The 24,906-nt window shown below is 44.3% G+C and overlaps 1 protein-coding gene across 3 annotated transcripts; it reads left to right on the top strand.

The window, feature by feature from the left end:
• Window positions 1-14,278: 14,278 nt before the first annotated feature.
• On the top strand, window positions 14,279-24,379 carry MB (myoglobin). Of its 3 annotated transcripts, none has more exons than XM_054989009.1 (3): window positions 14,279-14,491; window positions 19,468-19,690; window positions 23,627-24,379. In XM_054989009.1, exons 1-3 carry the CDS (start codon window positions 14,397-14,399, stop codon window positions 23,771-23,773), a joined length of 465 nt encoding a protein of 154 aa, XP_054844984.1. In that variant the 5' UTR covers window positions 14,279-14,396; the 3' UTR covers window positions 23,774-24,379. The 3 variants fall into 3 exon arrangements, with proteins under 3 accessions (XP_054844984.1, XP_054844986.1, XP_054844985.1); XM_054989011.1 differs by having other exon boundaries at window positions 19,468-19,680; window positions 23,627-23,743; XM_054989010.1 differs by lacking the exon at window positions 14,279-14,491 and adding an exon at window positions 14,504-14,573.
• Window positions 24,380-24,906: the final 527 nt, after the last annotated feature.

Here is a 24,906-nt window from a genome sequence, read left to right as displayed (position 1 = left end):
TGAATCCCTTCAAAAGAGCAAAGCATGATGTCCTTCAAAACTCCTGCCTCTCCAACCAGCATTACTTCTGTCTTGTCAGGATTTAGTTTCAGTTTGTTCACTCCGTGCCATTTATCTACAGTGGACATCACCAGGATATTTGGATAGAGAGATACAGACCTGGGTGTTGTCAGTCTATCGATGAATGATTTGTCCTAGGCACTTTACAGAGAGTTTGAATAGAATGGAGGGTAGGATTGTGCCCACAGGACATTTCCCACACTGATGACAACTGGTCTCTGATGGCAACACTGAGTCTGGTCTGTGAGGAATGATTTGAACCGGTCCAGAGTCTGTGCTTGGATGTGTTAACAGGCCTTTCGGCATGGTGGCCTGCCATTCTATGCTCCTTTTCAAAAAGGCTGAAAAATGAAACTTTTTAAATTGCTCGATAACTGTGTTTGATAAGAGTTTGTTTTTGCTGGGAGATGGTTGCCGTCCTGTTAAAGTTTTTAAATGATGATGGTATCCCACACTTGTGCAAGGATGAAGGTGATAGAACTCATTTTTAGCATATATATCTCAGGATTGCCTTTCAAGTTCCACCCAGTTCTCCCACTGAACTTATGTCAACATCAAGGAGACTTTGCCACTACTTGTGATAGAATTTGTCCAGCAGAATCTCTCCCAAGATGTCATTATACTTGAAACCTAAACCAAAGAATAACAACCCTTCCTGTTTTCCTGTGGATGCTCAAAATGAGACAGAGACTGATAAAGGCTGAGTGTTTTATACAGACTTTTAATCACTCAAATAAACTTAAGTTGATCGGGGGCTCAGCTGCTGAATGGATTTTTCATTCTCAGTGCTCAGCTTCAGCGTTGGAACGTGGACTAATAATGATGAGAGAGGGCCTCTGAGCATGTGCAGAAGTGTTACTGTAACCTTTTGATAATCCAAACCTGCACGAAACATCTGGAATAAGGACCAGAGCTTCCAGATGTGGGGCTTCTAGGTCTATGTAGGGCCCAGAATCTCTAGAAAAAGAAAACCCCTGCAGCTCATCTGAGGGTTTATGGTGTGGGTTTTTTTGGCCTTGGATTCTTTTCACATAGAGGGTTTCCTATGATTTGGGTACCAACCTGTAGCTGTTTTTTGCTGAGCTTCCTCGTTTTCCATTTGTTGTCTTACCTTGTTTTCTTCACAGTTTCTCTGTGCTGTCTTAAATCAGATAAAAGATTGTTTGAGAAAGCACCAAAACAAGGAAAACTTTGCTTTAAATCCACTTTGAATTCAATATCTATAGGGTATGGACAGTTTTTGCATAATAATATAATTTATATTATAAATATACTTATGTTTTATAATATATTTATAATTTTCATTATCATTGCCTCTGCATATTGTAGTACTTAGAGAATCAAAAGTTATTAACAACCTGCCAATTATCCAAGCCAGTCAGGCCTTTTACATACAGCAGGATTTCCCAGGAGCTTTCCAAGAAAAGAGAATAGAGAGAAAACCAAATCTTAGCTAATCAATAGAAGTGGAACAGCACCACCTATTGGTTGGAGGCATATAATAGGTACAGTTTTCCCAGTCTAGATTAAAGGTTTAAACAAATATTTAAGAAGCATAATAATCTACAAACCAGAAAACGTTTTTGTGATTTACGCCCTCTCAGGTTCTGTTTTCAGAGGATGCATACATGTAATGGCTTGCTAAAGGAGAACTGTTACGGGCATGTTGTCTTTTGCCAAAGACTTCATTTCAGTTAGTAGAAGTTTGGATTCTCTCCTCCACTCTGTCCCCCCCCCGCTCCCCATTCCAAGGCCATATGTTCCCTCTCTTAGGGATGAGGATATAGATCAACTTTTTCTAGTATTTTCTTCTTGACATACTCATTTTCATGTCTTTTGATTTGCTATCATTCATCAGCCTGTGCTAATTCACAGTTCAATGTAGGTGGGTGTTGGGTTCACCTGTACTTATTGCTTGAAGATCAAGTGACATGAGAGCATGGGCATTCAAGTCCACAAATATGCTTGTGATGTCTTTAAATGAAATATGTCCCCAAAACAATTGAAGCAGGGTTTTTTTGTGGTTACTACAAAAGACCATGTAGTACACAAAGATCCCATTCCCAGGGAGAGTCAATTGCTTCTGTCTGCTCTCAACGGCTGGTTACTAATGGTTACTAGTTTCACCTCAGCTGCATCTGTTGTCTTTTCCTTTAAAGAACTAATGTTCCTGTTTCCATAACAGCAGGTGCCTGGATAACTGTTCCCATCTGAGCTCTTCTTATTGTTGCTCAAGGTAGCCCTTCTGCATCAGCAACTTATAGTTCCCGGCACATTTTCCCTCCTCTAGAGGATTCCCCCTGCATTCTCTTCACAGGCCGTTTGGCCCAAGAGTCCTTTCGGAAACGGCTCTATTTATTCCTCCCCCTCAAACAATCCTTGTGATTGCCACTACTTCCTTTTCCAACTACTTTGCCACCACATTTGCAAGCTGTTCCTGGAAGGCTACTGTTGTCAGAAGGGTCACTTTTTGAAGTGTAGACATTTTAGATATTTTACCCTGTCCCTCAGCCAAATAGGCTCTTGGGGCAGTTTGCAATAGGCAGTTAAAACATAACAGACAACAATAAGCTAAAACAATTAAATAGCAAACAGGCTGAAACAGGACAATTAAAACCAGCACAAACATCCCAATTGCTTATTCAGCACGTTCATATAGATGTTAAATACCACGAGGAATGGAATCCTGCATAATGCCTTGGCACAAGTATTTGTACCCCCAAACCCCTTCTTGTACCAATTGTCCGGATAGGACTGAAACCACCAGAACAGTGACAAAAATGAGCATTGACTTAACAAAAGCTCTGGAAAACATTGTTGGTCTTTAAGATGTTGCTGGACTCAAATTCTGATCTACTGGAGCACATTATCAGCAATCTGTCTTGGCCAATCAGTCCTCAAGGGAATGGCCGAAGTGGATATCTGGTCAGAGGAGGGAATCAGTGGAAAGTGCTGGTTCCTCTTCTGCAGATGAAAATGCCATTCTGTTGGATGAACTGCATGACTGGATATGTGCCATTATTTATTGGTTCATTTTAGGTTGTTAGCTGCCTTGGGCCAGCATCTTGGGAGACCAGGAAAAGAAAGCTTAAAAAATAAATATGAACTTCTGAGGCTACTTTATACTAGTCTCCCCAGCTCTCCAACCCATGTTTGGACTTACAAGGGCCCCAAGCACAGTCTCTGATTAAGCAACAGCTAGCCCCAGCGAAAGAGCACTGACTGTACTGTCTACTCTAGCTGAGGGTTAAAGTTAGAGACTTTTGTTCTTAGAGACTTATTCCTGCATTGTCACCCCCAAACACTCCCAACCTAAGTATAATAAATAACAACATAATAACAGTGTGCTTATATACCACTCTTCTAGACAGAAAAGTGCCCAACACAGAGCAGTGAACACAATCAATGTTATTATCCCCATAATGCAGCTGGGGAGCTGGGGCTGAGAGGAGTGGCTTACCCAAGGCCACCTATTGAGCTCATGGCAGTAGTAGGATTCGAACCAGCAGAGTGCTGCCTTGCAACCCAACCACTTAACCACTATGATTTTCCTTTCCCCACCTGTACAGGAACTCCATCTCAGCTGCTTCCTAATAGAGCTGCAAGCAGTTTGGGGGCTGGGCTGGAAAATTCACGGAATACTTGGTGCCTTAATCACCATGGAGCTCAGAGCATGCCCGTCTCCGTGCCCTTCTGCTTGCTTCCCATTGTGGAGACTGTGATCACGTCAGGGAGATGGGGAAAAGATGTTGCGTGGGCTGGAAGCCAGAGAGGAAGGCATGCATATCTTCCTAGCTTGCAGTACTGAAGGAGCCTGTCTTTCCATCTCTGTCCAAGAGAAGATTCCCACTGACCATACGGCCCAGCGCTCTGCCTCCTGAAGCAAGCAGAGCAGCTAATGCTAGCAAACACACCTCCCACCCCACTGCTTAATTTAGTTTCTTCACTGCTTATGTTCCTGTTCCTCCTTTCCCTTGAGTCTTGATGCCAGTGCAACTGGCCTTTCCTTTTCTAAATGAACATAAGACATGGCTGTGTTGTGCTAACCAAATGCTGACAGACTGCACTCTTCACATGCTCAAGTGTAAACAATCCATAGAAGCCCATTCCTGATCATCATTTTTGGCCCTTCTCTTCCCTACTGAAGAAAGCATCTTGATCTGTCAACTTATCTCTTTCCCTTTCTGCCCTTACAATTATCATCCTTTTCAATGAAGCTGTATGTGTGTGTGTTAGTTTCATTGGTGCAAACTCAAAACCAACTCATGTTTAACATGTGACCTGAAGCTTACCTTTAAATGGAGGGGGGCATGCAAATAGGCACCCATGCATGTGTGAAGGCAAGAGGAGTGTCTTCATTCATTCATAGATGGGCTGCTGTGGCAAAGTGGTTCATGGGCTGGTCTAGGAATCAGCCCTCGGCTAGTTCGACTCCCACTATTGCCATGAACTCAGCAGGTGCCCATAGGTAAACTGCTCCTCTCAGCCCCAGCTCCCCGACTGTATTGTTGGGATAATGACAACGCTAACTTTGTTTACTGCTCTGATTGGGCCCTAATTTGTCTAGAAGAGCAGTACATAAGCACAGTTGTTATTATTCCCTCCTTTCCACCCCATGCCTTTTAATTAGCAGAGAAGGGTCATGGGGGAGGGCTATTTGTCTTCCTGTCAATTCCATGCATCTCCCCAGGCCTGATTAAATGATATGGGCAGATCTGGGGAAGACAGGTGGAAATAGCAGTAATACAAAAAGCCCTCTCCAACGGCTCTTCTCTGCTAGTTAAAGCATGCAGGGTGCAAGGGGGGGGGGGAATGAAGACACCCCTGCTGCCTCCACGTGCACACAGGAGCTGCTTTACATCCTTTCCCACTGTTCTAAGGGCTAGCCTCAGGTCATATGTTAAATACGAGTTGAGTTGGAGTTTTCCCTAATCAAACTTACATTTAGTGCGTGTGTAAAAAGCACCTTGTGGTGCTTTTACACATGGTGCCATCAAGTCACTATGATGACCTCCCTCAGGGGATTTCAACAAGGGCCCTTTTCACACTGCCTACAGGGACTCACAACGACGTGGAACATTGCGCTACAAACGTGGAAAATCACATTTTCTCGCACGAGATTTGCGTGAGAAAACGCAATTTTCTGCGTTTGTAGCGCGATGTTCTGCATCGTTGTGAGTCCCTGTAGGCAGTGTGAAAAGGGCCAACAACAACATTTGATTTATATACCATACTTCAGGACTTCACCACTTTACTAGAAGGGGACTTGGGAGGATCTCTTTTCCCACATCCCATTAAGAAAAAAAAGTTTGGAGCACCTCAGAGAAACCAACCCTGTGAGGCGGAACACTCCTAAGCCAAACAAGAAGGGAGAGATAGTGTGCTTTAACCACCAGGAAGAGGGACACACAAAATCCCGTTGTCCAAAGTTAGACAAAGGAAAACAGCAAACCTCAGCCAAGATTGTCAAACTAGTTAAAAAGACCGAAGTCGTTACAGACCTTCCCCCAGACCCTGTTCCAATAAAAGCCCAAACAGAGAGACCAACTAGAGTCTTACAAGCCTAGAAAGTGTAGGATGATTTAAACAGGGAATACTTGAAGTCTGTAGACATAAATGATGAAGAAGTAATAGGCTGGAGAGATACAGGGGCAGAAGTCACCTTAATAAAGAAAGAATATTTATCAGAAAAAACATACAGGATTAATGGACTCAGTGGCACAGAATCTGAGGCAAACTTGGCAGAACTCCCAACTGGATACAAAGGATTCCAGGAAAATTGAACGTTCCAATTTTGGCCTCACAAACTAAGATGGTTAAAGTAGTGACCAGAAGTAGGCCCCAAAGTCAGGCTTCAGAGTAGCAGACTAGGCCTGAAGTTCAGGGGATTGCTATTAGGCTTCCCAGGTGCCGCTGGTGGCAGGCAAACTCCCAGGGATTTGCCCCCTCACCTGCTGATTGCCCAGTGATCGGCAGGAGGGGACATGCTCCCGGAGGTTGCCCGCCACCAGCTGTGCTGGAATGCAGGCAGGGAGTCTGCCACGAGCTTCTCTAAAAGTCCAGAGTTCAACCAAGCCGACCGGGGAGCAAGCAGGGAGCGTAGTCCAGGGAGCTGAATTCAAAGGTCAGAGCCAAGAAAGCAGTCAGAACAGAGCTGGGTCACAGTAGAGCCAGGCGGGTCTGTGCACAGGTGCTTCTGCAACGAGGGAAAGGGCGTCCTGGCTTAAGAGCTCTCACCTTCAGGGCAGTGCTGGATCCTGTTAAGACTCAAGGTCATTACGCCGCTGTTTGAGTGCCTGAAGCCTTGCACTTCGCCTCCTTTCCTGTGCAGCAAGATGCTGCCGCACTCTGCGCTGCCTATCAGGCTCACAGGAGCTGGGTGGGGATGTTGCCCTGGTCTCCAGTGCTGGTGCAGGTAAGGGAACAGCCTCTGTCTCTGAGTCTGCCCTGGATTCCTCAGCCTGCTCCGGCAAGGGTTCCTGCTGTTCCATTCCCTGCTGGTCTTCCAAGCGGCTGACTCTGGAGGGGCTTGGAATATCCCCACTCCTGTCGTCCTCCCTGAGGTCTTCATCCTCTGAGGACTCAGAGCCCACGACACCAGCAGGCACCTCAGGAGCACATACCGCACACGTGTTCCCAACCGGCACGGCAACGTCATGGAAGTGTCGTCACGCTGCCTGTGGGGGCATTTCCGCGCTTCTTTTGGGGTTGGGCCCCAAACAGGCCTAATTAGCCCTGTGTGGAGCATGGGAGCGCTCACACAGCCGGCACGGTGACACTTCCTGAAGTAACGTCATCACAATGGCTCTGGGGCACGCGTGTGTGAAAGAAGACATGATGTGCTACACAAGGTAAGTGCCAGGTACTCCACCCTCCCGACAGGAGGTGAGGTGTACCTGGCAACCCTAATTGCTATGGATACCAGTTGTAGCCTCCTAGCAGAAAATGTACAAACTGGGCCTAGAGTGATAGATACCGACAGCTTCTTTCAGGGAATCCACACCGTAGAATTCCTTATGGAGCAAAGGCAAGACCAAATGTTGCAAGATTTGTGGCAAAAGACGGAAACTTCCCAGGAAGTGACAAATCTTGAATAATGATCCTAGACAGAGACTGCTAGAGTGTCTATGAAGAGTAAATGTGCTGCTATCTGGGAGAAGCACAAACAGCTAGTGAGCCCCAGGAAATACAGGATGCAACTTTTACAGCTGGTCCATGAGACACCTGTGGCAAGACATCCAGGGATCAACAAGACCAGAGATAGGCTGCAAGCCAGATTTTATTGGCCCAGTGTGGGGAAAAAACATCAGGGCATTTTGCAAGCATTGTCAGGCATGTCAGCTAGTGGGCAAGGTGCAATACAAAAGGAAGGGACTTTTATAACCTATACTGCTTGTCTCTGAAGTGTTTGCTAAGATTGGAGTAGACATTGTCAGGCCAATTGCTAGAGCAACCCAGTGGAGGAATAAATATATTTTGATCATAGTGGACTATGCTACAAAGTTCCCAGAAGCAATACCTTTATGGGATGTTGAAGCAAAAACCATAGCAGAAGTCTTACTGACGGTGTTCACCAGGCTAGGTTTTCCACAGGAGATGGTTATGGATTTGGGGACCACGTTCATGCCCCATGTGATGAAGGAACTGTTGCAGGCTTGTGGAATCAAACACCTTACCACCACAGCTTAATACCCACAAGCAAATGGTCTAAATGAAAGGTTCAATGGCACCTTGAACCACATGCTGACGACCTACACTGTGAACCATCCGCCCACACACACTATATTTCTGAACTGAAATGGCTTGGGCAGTATCTGCCTCTTTGTAGGGCTGTGTGTGTACTCATTACTGCACATGCTGCCCCACAATGGGGTGAAAAGAACCCCCCCCCAGGCCATTTCAGTGTGGGAAAATGACACAATTGGGCCCTGCAGCACTTGGGGAAGTAATTCCCTGAAGCTGTTATGTGGTTGCAGGAAAAGCAAGCTAGCCTGACTTGTGGAAAAACGTCTTCTGTAGTTTGAGCCTAGCAGACACACTAAAAGGCTACAACCAACACTGCCGGACACATGACCTAAGTGAGCCTAAGATCTGTGATACAGATCTTGAGGGGAAACAGAAACGTGTTCTTGAGGGCTCACTTAAAGGGACTACGACACATACTCCATGTAAAGAATGTTCCTCTCCTTAGCTGTGTTTCTCCAACCCCCAAATCTCTTTGGCCTCTTTAAGTCTTTCTTTCCTGTCTCTTTGCCATTGTAGTCATCTTTATTTGTACCATTTTCAGCTTTACAGCATCAAGGCAAAAGCCTCATCTGCTCACTTGATATTACACTGGTTAGATTGAAAGGCCAAATAAAATTGTATCAGGCTTACCTTGCAGACTTCTGTTTTGCACCTGGCCTGGAATCACAAACCTGTCTGGGCGTAGGTGGAGCTGAATTCCTTGTTAAGGAGTAGATTAGAGAAGAAGGCAACACAATCTAAACTAGGCTCGTAAAGGGATTTTTGCACTCCAGAAGAAGAAACAACAACCCAATGACTTTAAATCATTGTCTGATTTGAACAGGACTGGGAGGAGGGAAGAGAGGGCCATAAAGCATTTGCCTGGGAGGTAACTTGAATACCCACACCAGAGTCTTCTAGAGTCTTGCTTAGCCACTAATAAGAAATCACTGCAGAGCTAGACCTGCAATAAAAGAGGTGAACAGGTAAAAATAAAAAAGGGGTATTGTGTGACACCTTAAGAAATAAAAGAGTTATTGAAGCATACAACTTCAATAAAGGAGACACAGGAGGTGTTACAAGATTCTTCTTTATTTCTGCTGCAACGAGGCTACTTCGGCTTCATACGTAACATGCATTTCTATGATTAGTTAAGGAGGTGGCCCAGCTGGCCCGGTTTGTGTTAAGAAGCCATTCCAAATAGTATACATTAAACAAATGGGCCCTTCAGTGCCCACAAGAAGAGTAATAGTAATAAGTAAGTGCTGTCAAGTTGTAACTGACTTATGGCATTGGAAACCCCTCATGGAGTTTTCAAGGCAACAGGTGAGTAGAGGTGGTTTGCCATTGCTTGTCTCTGCATACCAACCCTGGACTTCCCTGGTGGTCATCCACTTAAGTACTAACCATAACTGACCTTGCTCATCTTTCCAAGCTCGTATCAGCTTGTGCTAGTCTGGGCCTATTCAGGCTGAGAAAAGTAGCAAGAATCTAATCCACTCTCCCAGCCCAAATTGTCCCTGTAAATCCCTTTAGCCAAGTATTTGGGTATTAGTGGTCAAATGTTTTCACAGCTCCCAATGAGTTTGACTACAAGCTAGGCTCTTTCCAGGTATATTAGGATATCTAAAACAATTTAAAAGTCTTCCACTGAGAAAGCTGTTTCCCTGAAGATATTTCACTGGGGCTGTTAAAATATGTATGAACTGAAACATTGATGAGCTTCTTAGTATAGCTGTATCATTGATTTGTATTTTTGTGCTTGTACTTGCTTTTTGCACTGAGACTTCAAAGTGTTTCAGTATTTGTTCTGCTTCCCATGTTTGCAGGAGTTTCACACTTGCAAGGTAGTCATGGGCCGCAGAACCAATGTTTGTCCACAGTATCCACGATTTCCCCCCCTGCAGACATACCGTGATTTTATTTTGAAGCCACTTCCTCCCTCAATGGTATGAGCACTCTTTTATTTTATTTTTTTCAAAGCTAGGAAAGTGTTCTAACATTACTGCTAATTTCTCCTAGCTTTAAAAGCCAGGAAAGGGTTAAATGGCTGCTTTCCCCTTCTTCTTGGTATCTTCTGCTAACTCCAAAGACTAAAAAAAAAATCACGGGAAGCTGCCAGGAGGGAATGAAGCAGCAGCATTTTAATGCTTTCCTGGCTTGGCTTTAAAAAAAAGTACATGTTTTCCCCCAGACCTCTGCCACCAATTGCCTCTCCAGTGGGCAGCAGACAGCCCAATCAGCAAACACAAGGAGGGAGGGATGGGTTCCAAAGTTACTAAGCATGCTCAAAGTTAAAAAAAAAAAAGTGTGACATGAATTGCAAAGTCCCGAAAGCCCAAAATTACACTGAGGCTTCAAAGCACAACTAAAATGAAAAACAAGACACCAAATTGAAACTGCCTTGGACAGTGTGGAATGTGGAAGCACCATTGCAGTCAGGTGTATGGTCCTAAATGGCGGTTTAAACCATAAATGCAAAAGGGACCAAAAACTAGTTCCTACCATGATTGGTCATGTTCCTTCTTTTCACGCTGCTGTTCCCTTGTAAAGATCCAACCATGAACAGAATGAATTCTGGTTGGGTAAGTAAGCAAACAACTTGCAGAGTGTGCAATCAGCCATACTACTATATAAAAGGCTAAGCATATTCAAGACAACTCACTTCCTACCCTTATGCACCACCAGAGGGCGCTGCTGTAGAGGGAAGGCCAGATGAGGCAGCCAGACCTCCAGAGAGCACGCCACAGCGGGAAGCCCAGGCCGGGATCAGGCGTGGAGCAGGTGGCAATGCCCTCCCCCCACCTTCACCCAGATGGGATCAGGAGCGGAGCAGGTGGCAATGCCCGCTCTCCGCCTTCACCCAGCTGGGATCAGGAGCGAAACAGGTGGCAATGCACGCTCCCTGTATTCATTCAGCTGGGATCAGAAGCAGAGAGGAGGCAATGCTCGCCCCCTGTCTTCACCCAGCGGGGATGAGGAACAAAGCAGGTGGCAATGCCCATCCCCTGCCTTCACCCAACTGGGATCAGGCGGGGAATAGGTGGCAATGCCTTCCCCCCATATTCACCCAGCTGGGATCAGGAGTGGAGCAGGTGGCTATGCCCAGCTCCCCTTCACCCAGCTGGGATCAGGAGCAGAGCAGGGGGCAATACCCACCTTCCACCTTCACCCAGCTGGGATCAGGAGAGGAGCAGGTGGCAATGGCTGCCTGCCGCCTTCATCCAGCTGGGATCAGGCATGGAGCCTTCCACCTTCATCCAGATGGGATCAGGAGCAGAGCAGGTGGCAATGGCATCCTGCTGCCTTCACCCAGCTAGGATCAGGAGCAGGGAGCAATACTTGCCCTCCACCTTCACCCAACTGGGATCAGGAGTGGAGCAGGTGGCAATGCCTGCCCCCCACCATCACCCAGCTGGGATCAGGAGCAGAGCAGGTAGAAATGCCCATCCCCCTTCACCCGGCCAGGATCAGGCAGAGAGCAGGAGGCAATGCTCGCCCCCTGTTCAACCTGCCAGAATCAGGTGCAGAGCAGGCAGCAATGCCCCCCTCCAAATTGTCCCGGCTGGAATCAGGCGCAGAGTAGGAGGCAATGCCCATCCGTTCTTCACCCAGCAGGGATCAGGAGCAGTGCAGGTGGCAATGCCCACCCCCGCTTCACCTGGCCAGGATCAGGAGTAGTGCAGGTGGCAATGCCCACTCCCGCTTCACCAGGCCGGGATCAGCAAGGCTTGGTCCTTCAACCAGCCGGGATCAAGTGCGGAGCAGGAGGTGATCCCCCCCCCATTTGACCAGGACCAGGTGCAGAGGAGGTGGCCATGCCCGCCCCCCCCCCCCCCGCCATCTAGCCGGGATCAGTGATGGAGAAGGAGGGAATGCCTGCCTGCCCATCTTCCCCTTTCTAGAGCCCGTTGTATTTTTTCACTCAACAGGCTTTGTTGCTAGTACTCCATAAGCTACAACACCATTATATCATGTACTGATAATTTCTAGATACACAAAGAGCTGAGGTCTAGTAAGTTTCTTAGTGATGGTTCAAAATTATCTAGAAATTCCAGTTCCACTCACCCGAACAAAAACACTCTTTCCTCATCAGTAACAAGGCAAAACTAAAGGCAATATGAATGGAGGGCCTTTACCATCATTCCTCAGTATCAGGAAGTAATATTTGGTCGATCTCTTGCCCATCTTAGTTGTTTTTCCATCTCATTAGAAATGTCTAGTTGCTTATGGTGATTTTTTTACTATTGTGCTAGCTGTTAAGGCTTTTATAAGACTGCTAAAATTCTATGGCTGTATTAATATATATTTTAGAGCTGTTATAGACGGGTAAATTTAAAAGTTATTTGGAAAAGAAATGGGACATAAGGGGGAAAGTGTGGTCATTGGACAACTATTAAAGGGGGAGGTAGAATGTCTTTACCGATGGAAATAATATATGGAAAGTTAAAATAAGTTAATAGTGTGAATTAATAATCTTTTTTTCTTAAACAATGTATTGGATAGAATAATAGATACAATTAGATAATGGGTTGGAAAGCCGTTGGAAGTCTAACAAGAAAAGGGGGGAGGGAGTGGGTGGGGGAAACAGGAATAGGTAGGGTAATAGAATGTATATTAATTAATTTGTATGTTAACTCACCCAATAAAAATTATATATATATATATTTTAGAGCTGGTTTTATTGTTTGACCATGTATGTATTGTTTTATATTGTAAACTGCCTTGGAAACTACAGACTGAGAGCCCAGTCTATACTGTTTAAAATAAACAAATAGGTCCATCTTCCTACACTGACCCTGTATTTACACTTTTGGTCCTCCTAGCTCAGAGATATATGCAGCATGACTGTAGTGCTCTTTATCTGCTTTTGTATCAGCTGCACATCACATATGCCTTCCACTCCATCACATCGCAAGGCTGAGTCCTGACAGTTGTTCTTGCCTCATTGGCCAGTACCATATATTTATTCTAGAGTGATTTAACATGGAGTGAATCTTTCATTTACTGCATTACTCATCCAGAGCCACCAGGTGACAGTAGATCTTGTACAAATTCTGCAAGATTGAGTTTAGTGGCAATAAGGTAATGTAGGAATACTCAGTTTCAAGTCTAAGTTTTAGAGCACATCTATACACATTTCATATGTAATGAAAAATCATCTGGATTAACCGAGATCTGTGGCAGTAAACCAAAGAAAAATTAACAACAACAACAACTGATTTATATACCGCCCTTCAGGACAACTTAATGCCCTCTCAGAGCGGTTTGCAAAGTATGTCATTATTATCTCCACAATACAATTCAATATCCGTACAGGAGGGGTTCGAAAAACCCTAATCACTACTCGAGGCTACACCCCCGGAACCCAATAATGCACCACAAGTATGTCAAATAACATTTAGTGGTTAAAATACCAATATTGCAACATTTCCCATACAATGCGCAGTGATAAATTATTTTCATATAGCAACAATTCTATTTGTACTAGAATGCTCAGTCCAACATCACACTGGCAGTACAATGTCCTGTGTGTGCTATGGACTAAACAATGAGTCCATAGACGTGTTCCAGTTCCACTATCAGGAGGACTTCACAGGAGTAATCCAACATCAACCGACTGAAAATGTCCAATAGTAAGCAAAGTTGCATTTCTTCCGTCAGTTTCATACGCAAGTGGCAATTTTATCACAATAGGCAGATTCAAGGGAGCAACAAGGCTCCAAATAGCTTAGAATCTCCAGATGGATGGCAACGAGCCTGCCAGCATTTAAATTTACTCGTTTCGTTGTTTCTTCATCCCGGCCATCTTTACAATAGTAATACAGTCATTGATACTCTGTACTGTTCCAAATGCTGCAAATGCACATTTGTTTTTTATTTATTTTACCTGTTTATACTTTGCTTTTCTCCCCCTCAGAACTCAAAGTAGCTTACAACCTCAGCCTCCCTTTGTCCATTTTGATTTTCATAGCAACCATCCTGTGAGGTAGATTGGGCTGAAAGAGAGAATGCTTGGCTCCAAGTCATCTGGCAAGCTTCCACGGCAGATGGGGGATTTGAGCCATGTAATCGTTGCACCCACATATTGTTGGGTATTGCACTATAACAATCATTGAATCACAACTGAATTTTCCTGCGAGGACAGGACAATTCAGTTACAAATGATTGCTACAGCTCAATGCTAGTGTGAAATATCTGAAGATGTGTGAATGAACGTGATGTGACTTTGTGCCTTGTGTTCTCAGGATGGGAGCTGAGCAACAGGTTCCTGGCACCGAATAGGAGAAGTGCCCTTTCTGTTTGCCATGGGACCTCTGCCAGTTGAATCCCAAACACAGCAATTATTTCATCTGGGCCTTCCACAATAACACCTGACTTAAAATAGCTTTCCAAAGAGAGAGACAGAGAGGGAGGGAAGGTTTGACCAGAGTGACCTAGACTTGAGCTGTTGACAGACAGGTGTTGGTCTGTAAGTCAGATGTATTATAAACCCTCAAGGTGTCTCTCTCTGCCCACACTGCAGTCAAGAAAAAACTCACACACATAAGCAGTTTGTATCTATTCTGCCAAACAGCTTGCCTTTCGTTGTTTCTCAAGTAGCTGACATTATGGGGCTCAGTGACCAGGAATGGCAGAGGGTCTTGGAAATATGGGGAAAAGTGGAACCTGATCTCCCTGTACATGCCCAGGAAGTTATCATCAGGTAAGCAGTAGCTGGCAATGGAAATCTGAGGAACAGCATGCTTGAAAGAAAAAGAGTTTCGTGACCCTTTAAAGGCTAACAGGTTTGTTATAGCATACGTTTTCATGGACTCAATCTTACTTTATCAAATGCATGAATAGTTATGCATATGTATATGTATCGTAAGTACAGAAGAAAAGAAAATTGTGAACAGTGTGGCCAAAAAGCTGAGACGTGTAAGACATGTGGTGGGAGATTAATTTGGATTTCAGGAAGCAGAACTCAGAAGCTCACATAACAGAGTTTAAGAATCTTCCTGGCCCATTACTAACTCTTAATAATTATATGGGCAGAAGAGAAGATAACCTTGACTTCAGGTCTGCGTATTGACTTTATTAGATAATTGTTGGAGTAAGGAAATACTAATTCTTTTTTAAAAATATTTTTATTAAGAATTTTTCAGAACAAAAAGATAAAACTAGCAAATAATTGAAAAGAAGGACAGAAAAAAAGAAAAAAGATGCAAAATATATGAAAAAAGTACAAAGAAATATAAAGAGGTGACTTCCAATTGTCTCTACAAAAAATACAAATAGAATCATAAACTTAACACTCTATAATTACAACTGTAAGCCTCTCCTTTTTCTATTATCCACTTTCTACCCCCCCATCTTTGACCATCAAACCCACAAGTCATCAGTTCATTTTTAATGTTTCCTGCAAAAAGTCTATAAAAGTTTTCCAGGTAACAATAAATGTAGACAATTTTCTCTAATCAAAAAAGTAAGCTTAGCCATCTCTGCAAATGCCATGTTGTGGGTAGTGTCAAACTTTTACATTTTTGTGCATATAATAATCTTGCTGCCATTGTCATATATAAGAATAAAGTTGCATGCCTTTTTTCTGTCTGTCCATTAGTCTCAAAAGAAAAATGAATGAATTCGAGTCCAAATTTTTTAGCTTTAGTATACGACCACCAAAAAATGTCCTTCGTTTTTTTCACAATTCCAACATACATTTGAAACATTTTTATATACATTTAGCTAATTTCTCTGGTGTCATATATCATCAGTACATCATTTTATAAAAAATTTCTTTAAGACTGGAGCTTAGCATGAATTTAAGACCCTTCATCCACATATAGGAAATAGATCCAGCTGTGTTAGTCTGTAGCTGCAAAATAGTAAAGAGTCTAATAGCACATTTAAGACTAACCATTGTAGCATAAGCTTTAGAGAACTACAGCTCTCTTCATCAGAGAAGAGAGCCGTGGTTCTCGAAAGCTTATGCTACAATCAAGTTGGTTACTAGTCTTAAAGCTGCTACTGGACTCTTTACTATATAGGAAATACTGATTCCTCATTAAAATTCTGTTGTTGTAACTGGCAATACTGAATAAATCATTAGCAAAGATAACAAAAAATAAACAAGAAGATTAGAGCCACAGTTTTCTCATAATTGCATTTCATTACAAACCAGCAGAGTTGATAGGTTTGCATTCTATCCAGGAAGTCAGTGTATCGAGCTTCTAGCAAACCAAGACAAACAGACAAACATACGAAGGTGCAAAAAATAGAACCAGCAACCAGGATGCAATTTTCTGATTGTTCTTATTTACACAGATGGCTTTAATATCTATAATATAGGGAGAACATATTTACCTAGTACATTTTTATCCCATCATTTCTCCTTGAAGCACAGGGCAGCATACATGATTTTGCTGTCTTCTTGCTGCAACTCTGTGATGTAGGTTTGGCTAAGTGAGAATGACTGGTTCAAGGCCACCCAAGAAGCTCTGTGGCAGAGTGGGAATCCTAGTCTGAGACTATTCGATTTGTATTAAATTTGTATTACATTTAATGTAGGTTTGTATTAAATCAGATAAGTGGGAAACTAAAGAAAAAGCTGAAGCAGGTCTTTTGCTGCGCTACTCAGCCAGGCCCTCTCAGTCACAGCACTACTACTGCACAACAGCTCCCCTGTTAAGTGCACCCGCTAGATCCATTCAGGATCGCTTTACTGCACTCGAAAAACACCTTGCACAGTGCTCACATTTAGGGTCTGTTGGAGCCCCAAACAGGTGAGCTGTATAGTGCTTATGCTTAGCGCTCTAGTACAAGATCACTAGTACAAGATCACTAAACTTGCCGGAACCTTCTTTTACAGTGTGGGTTCAGAGCAGGATTTAACCTCTTCCCTCAATGGTGTTACAGGGTGGTTCAGACTCAGGACCAGCTTCCAGCCCAAACCTGACAGGCACAGACTGGTGAGGAGGAAGGTGAAGAAGGAGGAAGACTAGTGAGGAGGGGGAGAAAGGCAAAAACTGTTCTTATCCTCCCCCCTCCAATTCTTCTCTGTTATGTGCTTGAATTAGGGTTGCCACCAGTCCCCTTACCCTCCCAATGGAGGAACCCAGTGTTTATCTTCTCGGTGCTTGGGCGGGGGCGGGGGGGTGTCTTCTGGGAAGCGATGTCTCATCATGCAGGGCTGGGAGCCTGTTTGTGGCCCAAATTGGCCTGCTATCAGATCTCATCAGATCTAAGCAGGGTCAGCCTTGGTTAGTCATTAGATGGGAGACGTCCAAGGAAGACCAGGGTCTCTGTGCAGAGGCAAGTAATGGCGAGCCACCTCCATTAGTGTCTTTGCCTTGAAAGCCCCAGCAGGGGATGCCATATGTTGGCTACAACTTGACAGCACTCTCAACCACCACCATCACCACTGCTGAATCAGCCTGAAACTAAAGTGGTACAGACCTGGGTAGCTGAAATTGGAGGCATTCCCTGATTCTGATTCACCCTGTTATTCCAGGGTGTAAGGGCCTCTGTTCATTCATAGTTTAAATGGTCAGTCGGATGGGGTGTGTGTGTGTGGGGTGTGTGTGTGCCAAGATTAATGTGGATTTGAGAAAACACGTTTTCCACAGATCTCCATTGCCCTCCCCAAGGGACCCATTAAGCTGCAAATGGAGCTAAGTGCCTACAGTATAATGGATCCCAGAAGTGGGGTGGAGAGATTTGGGGTCAGGGGACATGTACATAAACCAGATGTTATAGCCATTTCCAAATTGGAGTCCCCCCCCCCTTTTTAAGCATGCACATGATGTTGTCCTCTAATCATCCATCCAAACTTTCCTCATCCTTGGTATGCTTTCCCCCAAACTTCCTTTACTCTGATCTTTTTGGGATGAATGTAGTCCAAACATGTTAGCAAGGCATTTATGTGTCAGAAGTCCAGCCCACATCAGCACCATTTTCCTTCTTTCAGCTCCTCACAGTTGCCATTTTGATCGCCCTGCCCTGCTACCGGATGGCTTCATGAGGGTTTTCAAAATAATCAGTAATTGCTATTGTACTAGGGATCCCAGACCTATGGTGGGGTGGGGGATCCCCTGTTCATGCTCCCTCACCTCGCCCCCACTTACCTAACTGGGGGGGCGCACCTTCCGTGCGGGCTCTCCCGTGGGGCTGCGCGCTCCTGTGCACAGCAGCCACTGGGATCGGGCCTGTTTTACTATACCGTGGCAGAACAGGCCCATTTTCAGGTGCTGCGGAGCACAGAAGCACTCCTGCGCTCTGCAGCGCCTCAAAAATGGGCCCGTTTCAGCATGGATCGGGCCAGTTTTGAGGCCCTGCGGAGCCTGGATGTGCTCCCAGGGGCTGCGCCATGACATCACTTCTGAAGTGACGTCATCGTGCCTGAGCAGGGGGGGGTGCACTTTATGCGTGCACACCCCCTCTCCCGCAAGGTAAGTGCCAGGCCCCTAACCCCCACCCGGAGGCTGAGGGGGCCTGGTAACCCTATATTGTATTATAGCACAATAATGTTATAGTGATCTAGTGCCAAGATCCACCAGTTCTTCTGAGTTCTTCATCTCCATTCTTGAAAAGTTAGACCTTTCTTCTTCTACCTCTACAACAGAAACAGTGCTGGGGAAAGCAAGGAAAATGGTGGCTGATGAAGAAAAAGTGTGAGGTCCTGCCAAGTAACTCTCAAAAACTTCACTGTATGAGTCCAGGAACTGCATGAGTGAAAAACATTTTATTTGATAAACTACTAGTGCATTCACTACTACATTCTTGGCTAGGAATGGCGTTTCTCTACATGCACATAAAGTATATAGGAGTCTAAGCCCAGCCCCAGCCCCCTTCTGAGAACAGTTAGCTAAGTTTAATAGATGAACAGCAGAACACAGCAGAGATGAGATAAGATGAGATGTGAGAAAATCCAAGGCCTTCCCATGCGAAATAGAAACTGCAGGCTGAGGAAGGGATAAGAGCAGGCAGTCACTTTCCAGCAAACAGCTTCTAGCATCAGAGTCACACAGAATCAAAACAGGCCTTGCGAGGATGCTAGATGGGCTGTGCAAATGCCTCTGCATTTGTGATGATGATGATGGAGAAATGAAGAATACTCACCATGTGGATACATGTGTATTGGGAGAGTCCCCCAGATATGCAGAAAACCACTGGTTTTTGGTGGCTCCATTCTGATGTTGCACTGTTTGGCAGGGGGCCATCAACCACTAGTAGAGGGGATTATATTAATCAGTGAGATGACACAAGTATGAAGATTGCACATCTAGTGAGGCCTGCTTGAACCATTTGGGCTATAAGAGAATGTTAGATAAATGATGATCATGTGTAAACAAGTTTAAGTTCACGGATGGTTTTAAGCTGGGCTAGCTCCAAGTTGGGGCTGGGAGATTAGACAAGATGATCTCCAATATTGCACCCATAAAGCATGCCTCTCCTCTTGTGTATGTAGCCAGGTGCATGCACATAATCCTCCTGGACAAAGCATGACTTTTCCACACTCCTATGAGCCCCATCACTGTGGGAAAGGCTCCAAGCCTTGCAATGGGTCCATGCCTTTCTCCTGGAGTCACTGCCAATCGGGGTAGAAAATAATGAGCTGGATGGGCCAATGGTCTAATTTGTTACAAACTGGCTTCATGTGTTCATCCACTCCCTAATGTGCTCCCTCCGTTCCATTGGCAGGATGTTTCAGAGGCACCCTGAGACCTTGGAACACTTTGACAAGTTCAAGCACCTGAAGACGCTTGATGAGATGAAGAGCTCAGAAGAACTGAAGAAGCATGGAATGACCGTCCTCAACGCCCTGGGCAGAATCCTGAAACGGAAAGGGCAACATGAGGCAGAACTCAGACCACTGGCGCAGACCCACGCCACCAAGCATAAAATTCCCATCAGGTATCTTGAGGTAAGGGTGGGTGGTGGTGTGGCGTGCACCCGAATGCCTAGGATGCAGGCAGCAGATTCCAGGCAGCCTTGCGTCCCTTTCTGCAATTTGAGTTTGTGTGGGCGTGTTTCTTTGGTGAAACTGATAAAGGAAGTTTGGCATAATAACTTAACTGGCATCATTTGAGGAATCACCTGATCATTCCCTAAGAGTATCTAGCCAACTCTGATTATTATAGATAATTGAATTGCCTATATTACTAAGATCACAAACCAGTCAAAATAAAGCACTTTTGAGCCAGATAATATAACCCAGAAGATCCACAATTAGGATTTCCCATGGTTTTAAAAGGATAAAAGCAGCTGTAGGGTGAGGGGTAGGGATCTTAATCAGGCCATGATGCTGGAGTAAGAGTTTCCCATAACTTCCCCCCCATTTTTTTTTATTGCGCATTGCTGCCCTTCCCAATGCTTTGCTTCATACAGAAAAACAAAATTTTCTCTGGTATTGGTATTTTTTCCCCATGGAAGGCAAAAAGCAGCTCTGGGGAGGGAGAGAACTGAAACTGGGAAACTGAAGGGTGTAAACATCCCTTCACCAGTGTAATGCCCCCTCCACCCAAACTCCATGTGTCTGCTTTTAGCATTTTAAAAATGCTAAGTAGGCAAGAAATCCTAATGATGCATCTCTCAGCGCACTTCATTTGGCTCCTAGTAGTACTGATTGCAAAGGCAGAGTTTGATAAATACACAATACCTAGCAATTATATAGTGCTTACGGTATTCAAAGTGCTTCACATACCATATCTTCTTGTGATCGGTGCAACAGCCCTGTAAGTTAGGTCACTGTTTGTATCCTTATGCTGCAGGTGGAAGATTGAGGCTGAGAGAGAGTAGCTTGCATGGCGAACTTGTGGCAGAGTCAAAGGCCGTTTTCACACATCTTACTGGCTCCAGTACGTCACGCAAAGCGACAAGGACAGCATCTTCCTGGCACGATTTCCCAGTTCTCTTGCGAAATCGCACCAGGAAAACGCTATCCTTGTGGGAGCTTTGTGTGACATACCGGAGCCGGTAAGACGTGTGAAACTGGCCAAAGTTCGAATCAGGGCACTTCCTGGTCACATTCTTTTAGCCACTACACTACATCAGAACTGTGCCTGAGCATGTCTCTCTCCCAAGGTCATGAACTGAACCTAAAAGTGCTTAACTATGGTTGGACTGGGTTTAAGGGAGAAAGGCAAATGCACAAATCCCTTTGCTTTATTGGGGTAGTAAGTTTTTGTGTTGATAGCATGGTTGTAATTGTGGTGTGTGTGTAATTTATATGAAGTAAATTTGATAGATGTTCTTTTTGCAGTGTAACCTTGAGCCAATTTCATGGCATCATTCAAAAGGGCTGATTGATACTTTGAATCTTGTCCCCTAAATCCAAAGTTCTTTATTTTCTCTTATCAAAGGTGCTTTCTACATGGAAATGATTTCTTAGGGTTTCTCCATTGCTGTTGTGGCTCTAGTTCAGCACAACAACAATAGGTCTTCTACATGATGGGTTTCCCTGGATTTTTCCTGTCCTAGTTCCTGTGGCCTCTACTCCTCCCCCTCTGCCCCCATAGCAGATAGCTTTTTAAAAAATAGGTATTGCTAGATTGCTAAAGCATTATAACGACCTATTGCCATGACCACCTGGTCCCCAGCTTTCTTTGTTAAAAACACAAGTCTTTCTTCTTTTTATCTTTTTTCATCCTGCAGGCCACATACTTCCCTTTAGAGCTCTGCAACAAGAAAGGCTAGAGATTTACTTTTTAAAATGAAAGCTAGGAATTAGTAAATGGTAGCAATACATCATTATAATGTTATAAAGCAATAATGATCTAGCAATACCTTTTCAAAAGGCTTCTGCTATGAGGGGGAAATGGCAGCTGTACTTTGTGACCCACACAGCAGCTATCCCAGCTGTCTGTAATCTTTCCAAAAAGATCAAATAAAGCAGGCTTTGGAAAGGATGCAGGAAAACCAGGGAGGTGCACAAAGACATCTTCCCCCAAATGCTGTGGGGATGCAGGGGAAAACCCCACATTCAACAGCATTCAAGCTACTGCCAGAGCAAATAACCCATATGAAATCTGCAACTGCCCAGGGTCTAGCTGGAACAGCTCCCTTTCCCTGTTAAATCTCAGCCCTTTGCCTTTGAGGAAAAGACTGGGTTGATACTAAGACATACATTTAAATATCTAGGTTGAGGGTGGATGCATCTTGACTCTAATGCGTGTACATGTAAAAACATAATAAATTTCTCCCATAATTACCTAGACAGAATAACTGTTGCTGGATGAGTTTGGGATTGTAGCTATTCTAGATATATCATGAGATCCATTGTGAGATTAAACCATCTATTAATATGTATTGTCGAAGGCTTTCACAGCTGGAGAATGATGGTTGTTGTGGATTTTCCGGGCTGTATAGCTGTGGTCTTGGCATTGTAGTTCCTGACGTTTCGCCAGCAGCTGTGGCTGGCATCTTCAGAGGTGTAGCACCAAAAGACAGAGATCTCTCAGTGTCACAGTGTGGAGAAGATGTTGGCAGGTCTTTGTCGTACACATAAAATGCTCAATTAAAATCAGCTTAAACCAGATAAAATATATTGAAAATTACCCTCTTGCCCCAGACCGGTTTAATCTCAGTCACAGAGTCAATCTCATTAAAAAGGAATTACAATTTTTCTGAAAGATGATGCAGTTTAGGGTTTGGCACGTCTGAAGACTTTGAACTAGGATAGGATATTGGTCACAAAACTGCCAAAGCAGCACAGACAAAAGAACCACCATCCTAGCCCAAGAAAACATAGTGGGGGTGGTCTCTTCTCCTGCACGGTTTATGTTGCATTTTCTCATCATGGAGAGAAGTTTAACTGAATGTTTATTTCTTTTCATGAAGACTGGTGTGAGTGGCTTTGTGTGCATGGCGTATATGAAACTCCTCATATGCCCAATGTACATCCCAGAATACACAGAGCAGTGGTCCTGAGAGAGGCTGAAACAGTTGCACTGAAATTGGAAAATGTTTGGGCCTGTTCCCAGACTATTCCAGAGTTAATGACTTCATCCAAGGAGATTAGGCCAAAGCACTTCCCCCCTTCCATTTTATCTTCACAACAATCTTTGGAGGGTACAGAATGTTGAGAGATAGTAAGTAACTGGTTCAATCCCTTGTTAAACTCAAGGGATTGAACTTTGTGAAACTTTGAGCCCAGGTTTTCCCAGTCCTTGCCTGAGACTTTAACTGTTATTCCACGCTGGCTTTCCAGCTAAAATCACTGTAGCACAGTGATACTCACTTAGTGCTTGGAAGCCAAATGTGCTCTTCTGAGCATTATTCCCCATGACACCTGCTCCATGTTCAGGAAAGTGGGCAGTATGTTCGTAACGATTTCATCATTATTATGGGCCTACAGGAGTCATGTTCCTCTTTTGGTTGATAGGAATTATGAATGTGGTTCTCCATGATCCACTTGGTGGGTACCACTGCTGTAGCGGTACTTGTTCATTGAGTCTAACAACCTTAAACACATTTATTCAGAAGCAAATGCTTACGAAAACTGTGGGGCAGGTCTGGTGCTGATGACGACAGCATCAGCAGATGAAAATACAGATAGAACTTGTATCTGGCATTACTTCAACTATGCTGGAGTCAGTTTATGCATTCTGATAGTTATCGAGTACAAAGAGCTCAGGAAGTCCACATGCATGTGCAAGAGCACATCCTTTGTTCCAAGTAAATGTGCTTAGGCTTCAGGTGTTAGCAAATATTGCAAATGTTTATGCTTTACAACTGGCTCTTTCCTCTAAGTGACCCAACATCACTTTCCTCACCTTCTACGCCTTGAATATATATGGATATATATTCCATATATATTACTTATAGCATTGAATAACTACCTTTTCTCCTTTCTGTGCAGTTCATTTCTGAAGTGATTGTTGGCGTCATTGCTGATCAATATTCTGCGGATTTTGGGGCCGATTCACAAGCAGCCATGAGGAAGGCCTTGGAGGTGTTCCGGAATGACATGGCTAGCAAGTACAAGGAGTTTGGATTCCAGGGTTAGCGAAGACACGGAGGAGGAATGCCTAGTGGTGACATATATAGTAGCACAGGTGTTGTTTCAAGAGGAGAAAATTCTGATCACGTGGGAAAATAATTTGGCACCGGGTTGAAAAATTCACATCAAACGAAAGCCCAGACTATAAGTGATGGTAGTGGATCTGTGCCTTTAAAGACTCTGTTTAAGTGTAAAGCATCATACTGGGTCTGCGAGAGATTTAAAGGGCCAAAGGAACGCACAGGCACAGACTCTCTCTGTGTGTTGAACTCAGTTACCCACATTCCACTTTTACGCCAGTAGCTTATCTCCCCCTCCCCACTCCAAGGTCTTTTCTTCTCTGGCTATACTCTGATACCAGAAGGGAGTCCAACTATGATAAAAATGCAGGGTGTGAGGGTAGGTGAGCTGTCACAGAGCAGAGGGAGGATTTATTCCCCCCTGCCCATGTGCCCCTTTGGCCCTGTACTTTATGTATCTATGTGGCATACCCATATTCAACGTGGCTCTTCCGCTGTCTTGTGTGGCTATCAGTTTAGGCCGCCATATCTAGAAAGCAAGCAGTGCTTTTTTAATTAATTAAACACTGTTTCCACACTGTGTGTGTTCAGTTCTTATTTGAAGGCAAGCCTGGGGAAGAAGAAGCAAGAAAAACAGAGGAAGAAGTTTTGTTGTGAACTTCCAATGGATATGGCCAAGATATGGCCAAAATACTGCCAAAATAAGCATGGTTCCTATGCATGTACAAAGCACACATATTGATTGGGAACACTGCTTTTTCTAAAGGCTGCAATACTTTTGCATGCATGTAGACACCATGCTAACATTATGGAGACTGTGTATAGGCAGAGAGTGAGCTAATGTACTCGTTCTAGCTCCCTACTCAGGATATTTTGAGTGAACAGGGCTACAATCTCCCAGGGTAGGCCCCTGTATAATACATCATCATCATCATCATTTCATTTATTACAATGAAAGATCAGCCAACATCAACTTAACATCATGCTATACACACACGTACAAAATCTGTATACATTACACGCAGGGCTTTTTTTCTGGGAAAAGAGGTGGTGGAACTCAGTGGGTTGCCCTCAGAGAAAATGGTCACTTGGCTGGTGGCCCCACCCCCTGATCTCCAG

Source organism: Eublepharis macularius, chromosome 9 (genome assembly GCF_028583425.1).
Source record: "Eublepharis macularius isolate TG4126 chromosome 9, MPM_Emac_v1.0, whole genome shotgun sequence".
NCBI lineage: Eukaryota > Metazoa > Chordata > Lepidosauria > Squamata > Eublepharidae > Eublepharis > Eublepharis macularius.
This window is presented reverse-complemented; position numbering and strand designations above follow the sequence as displayed.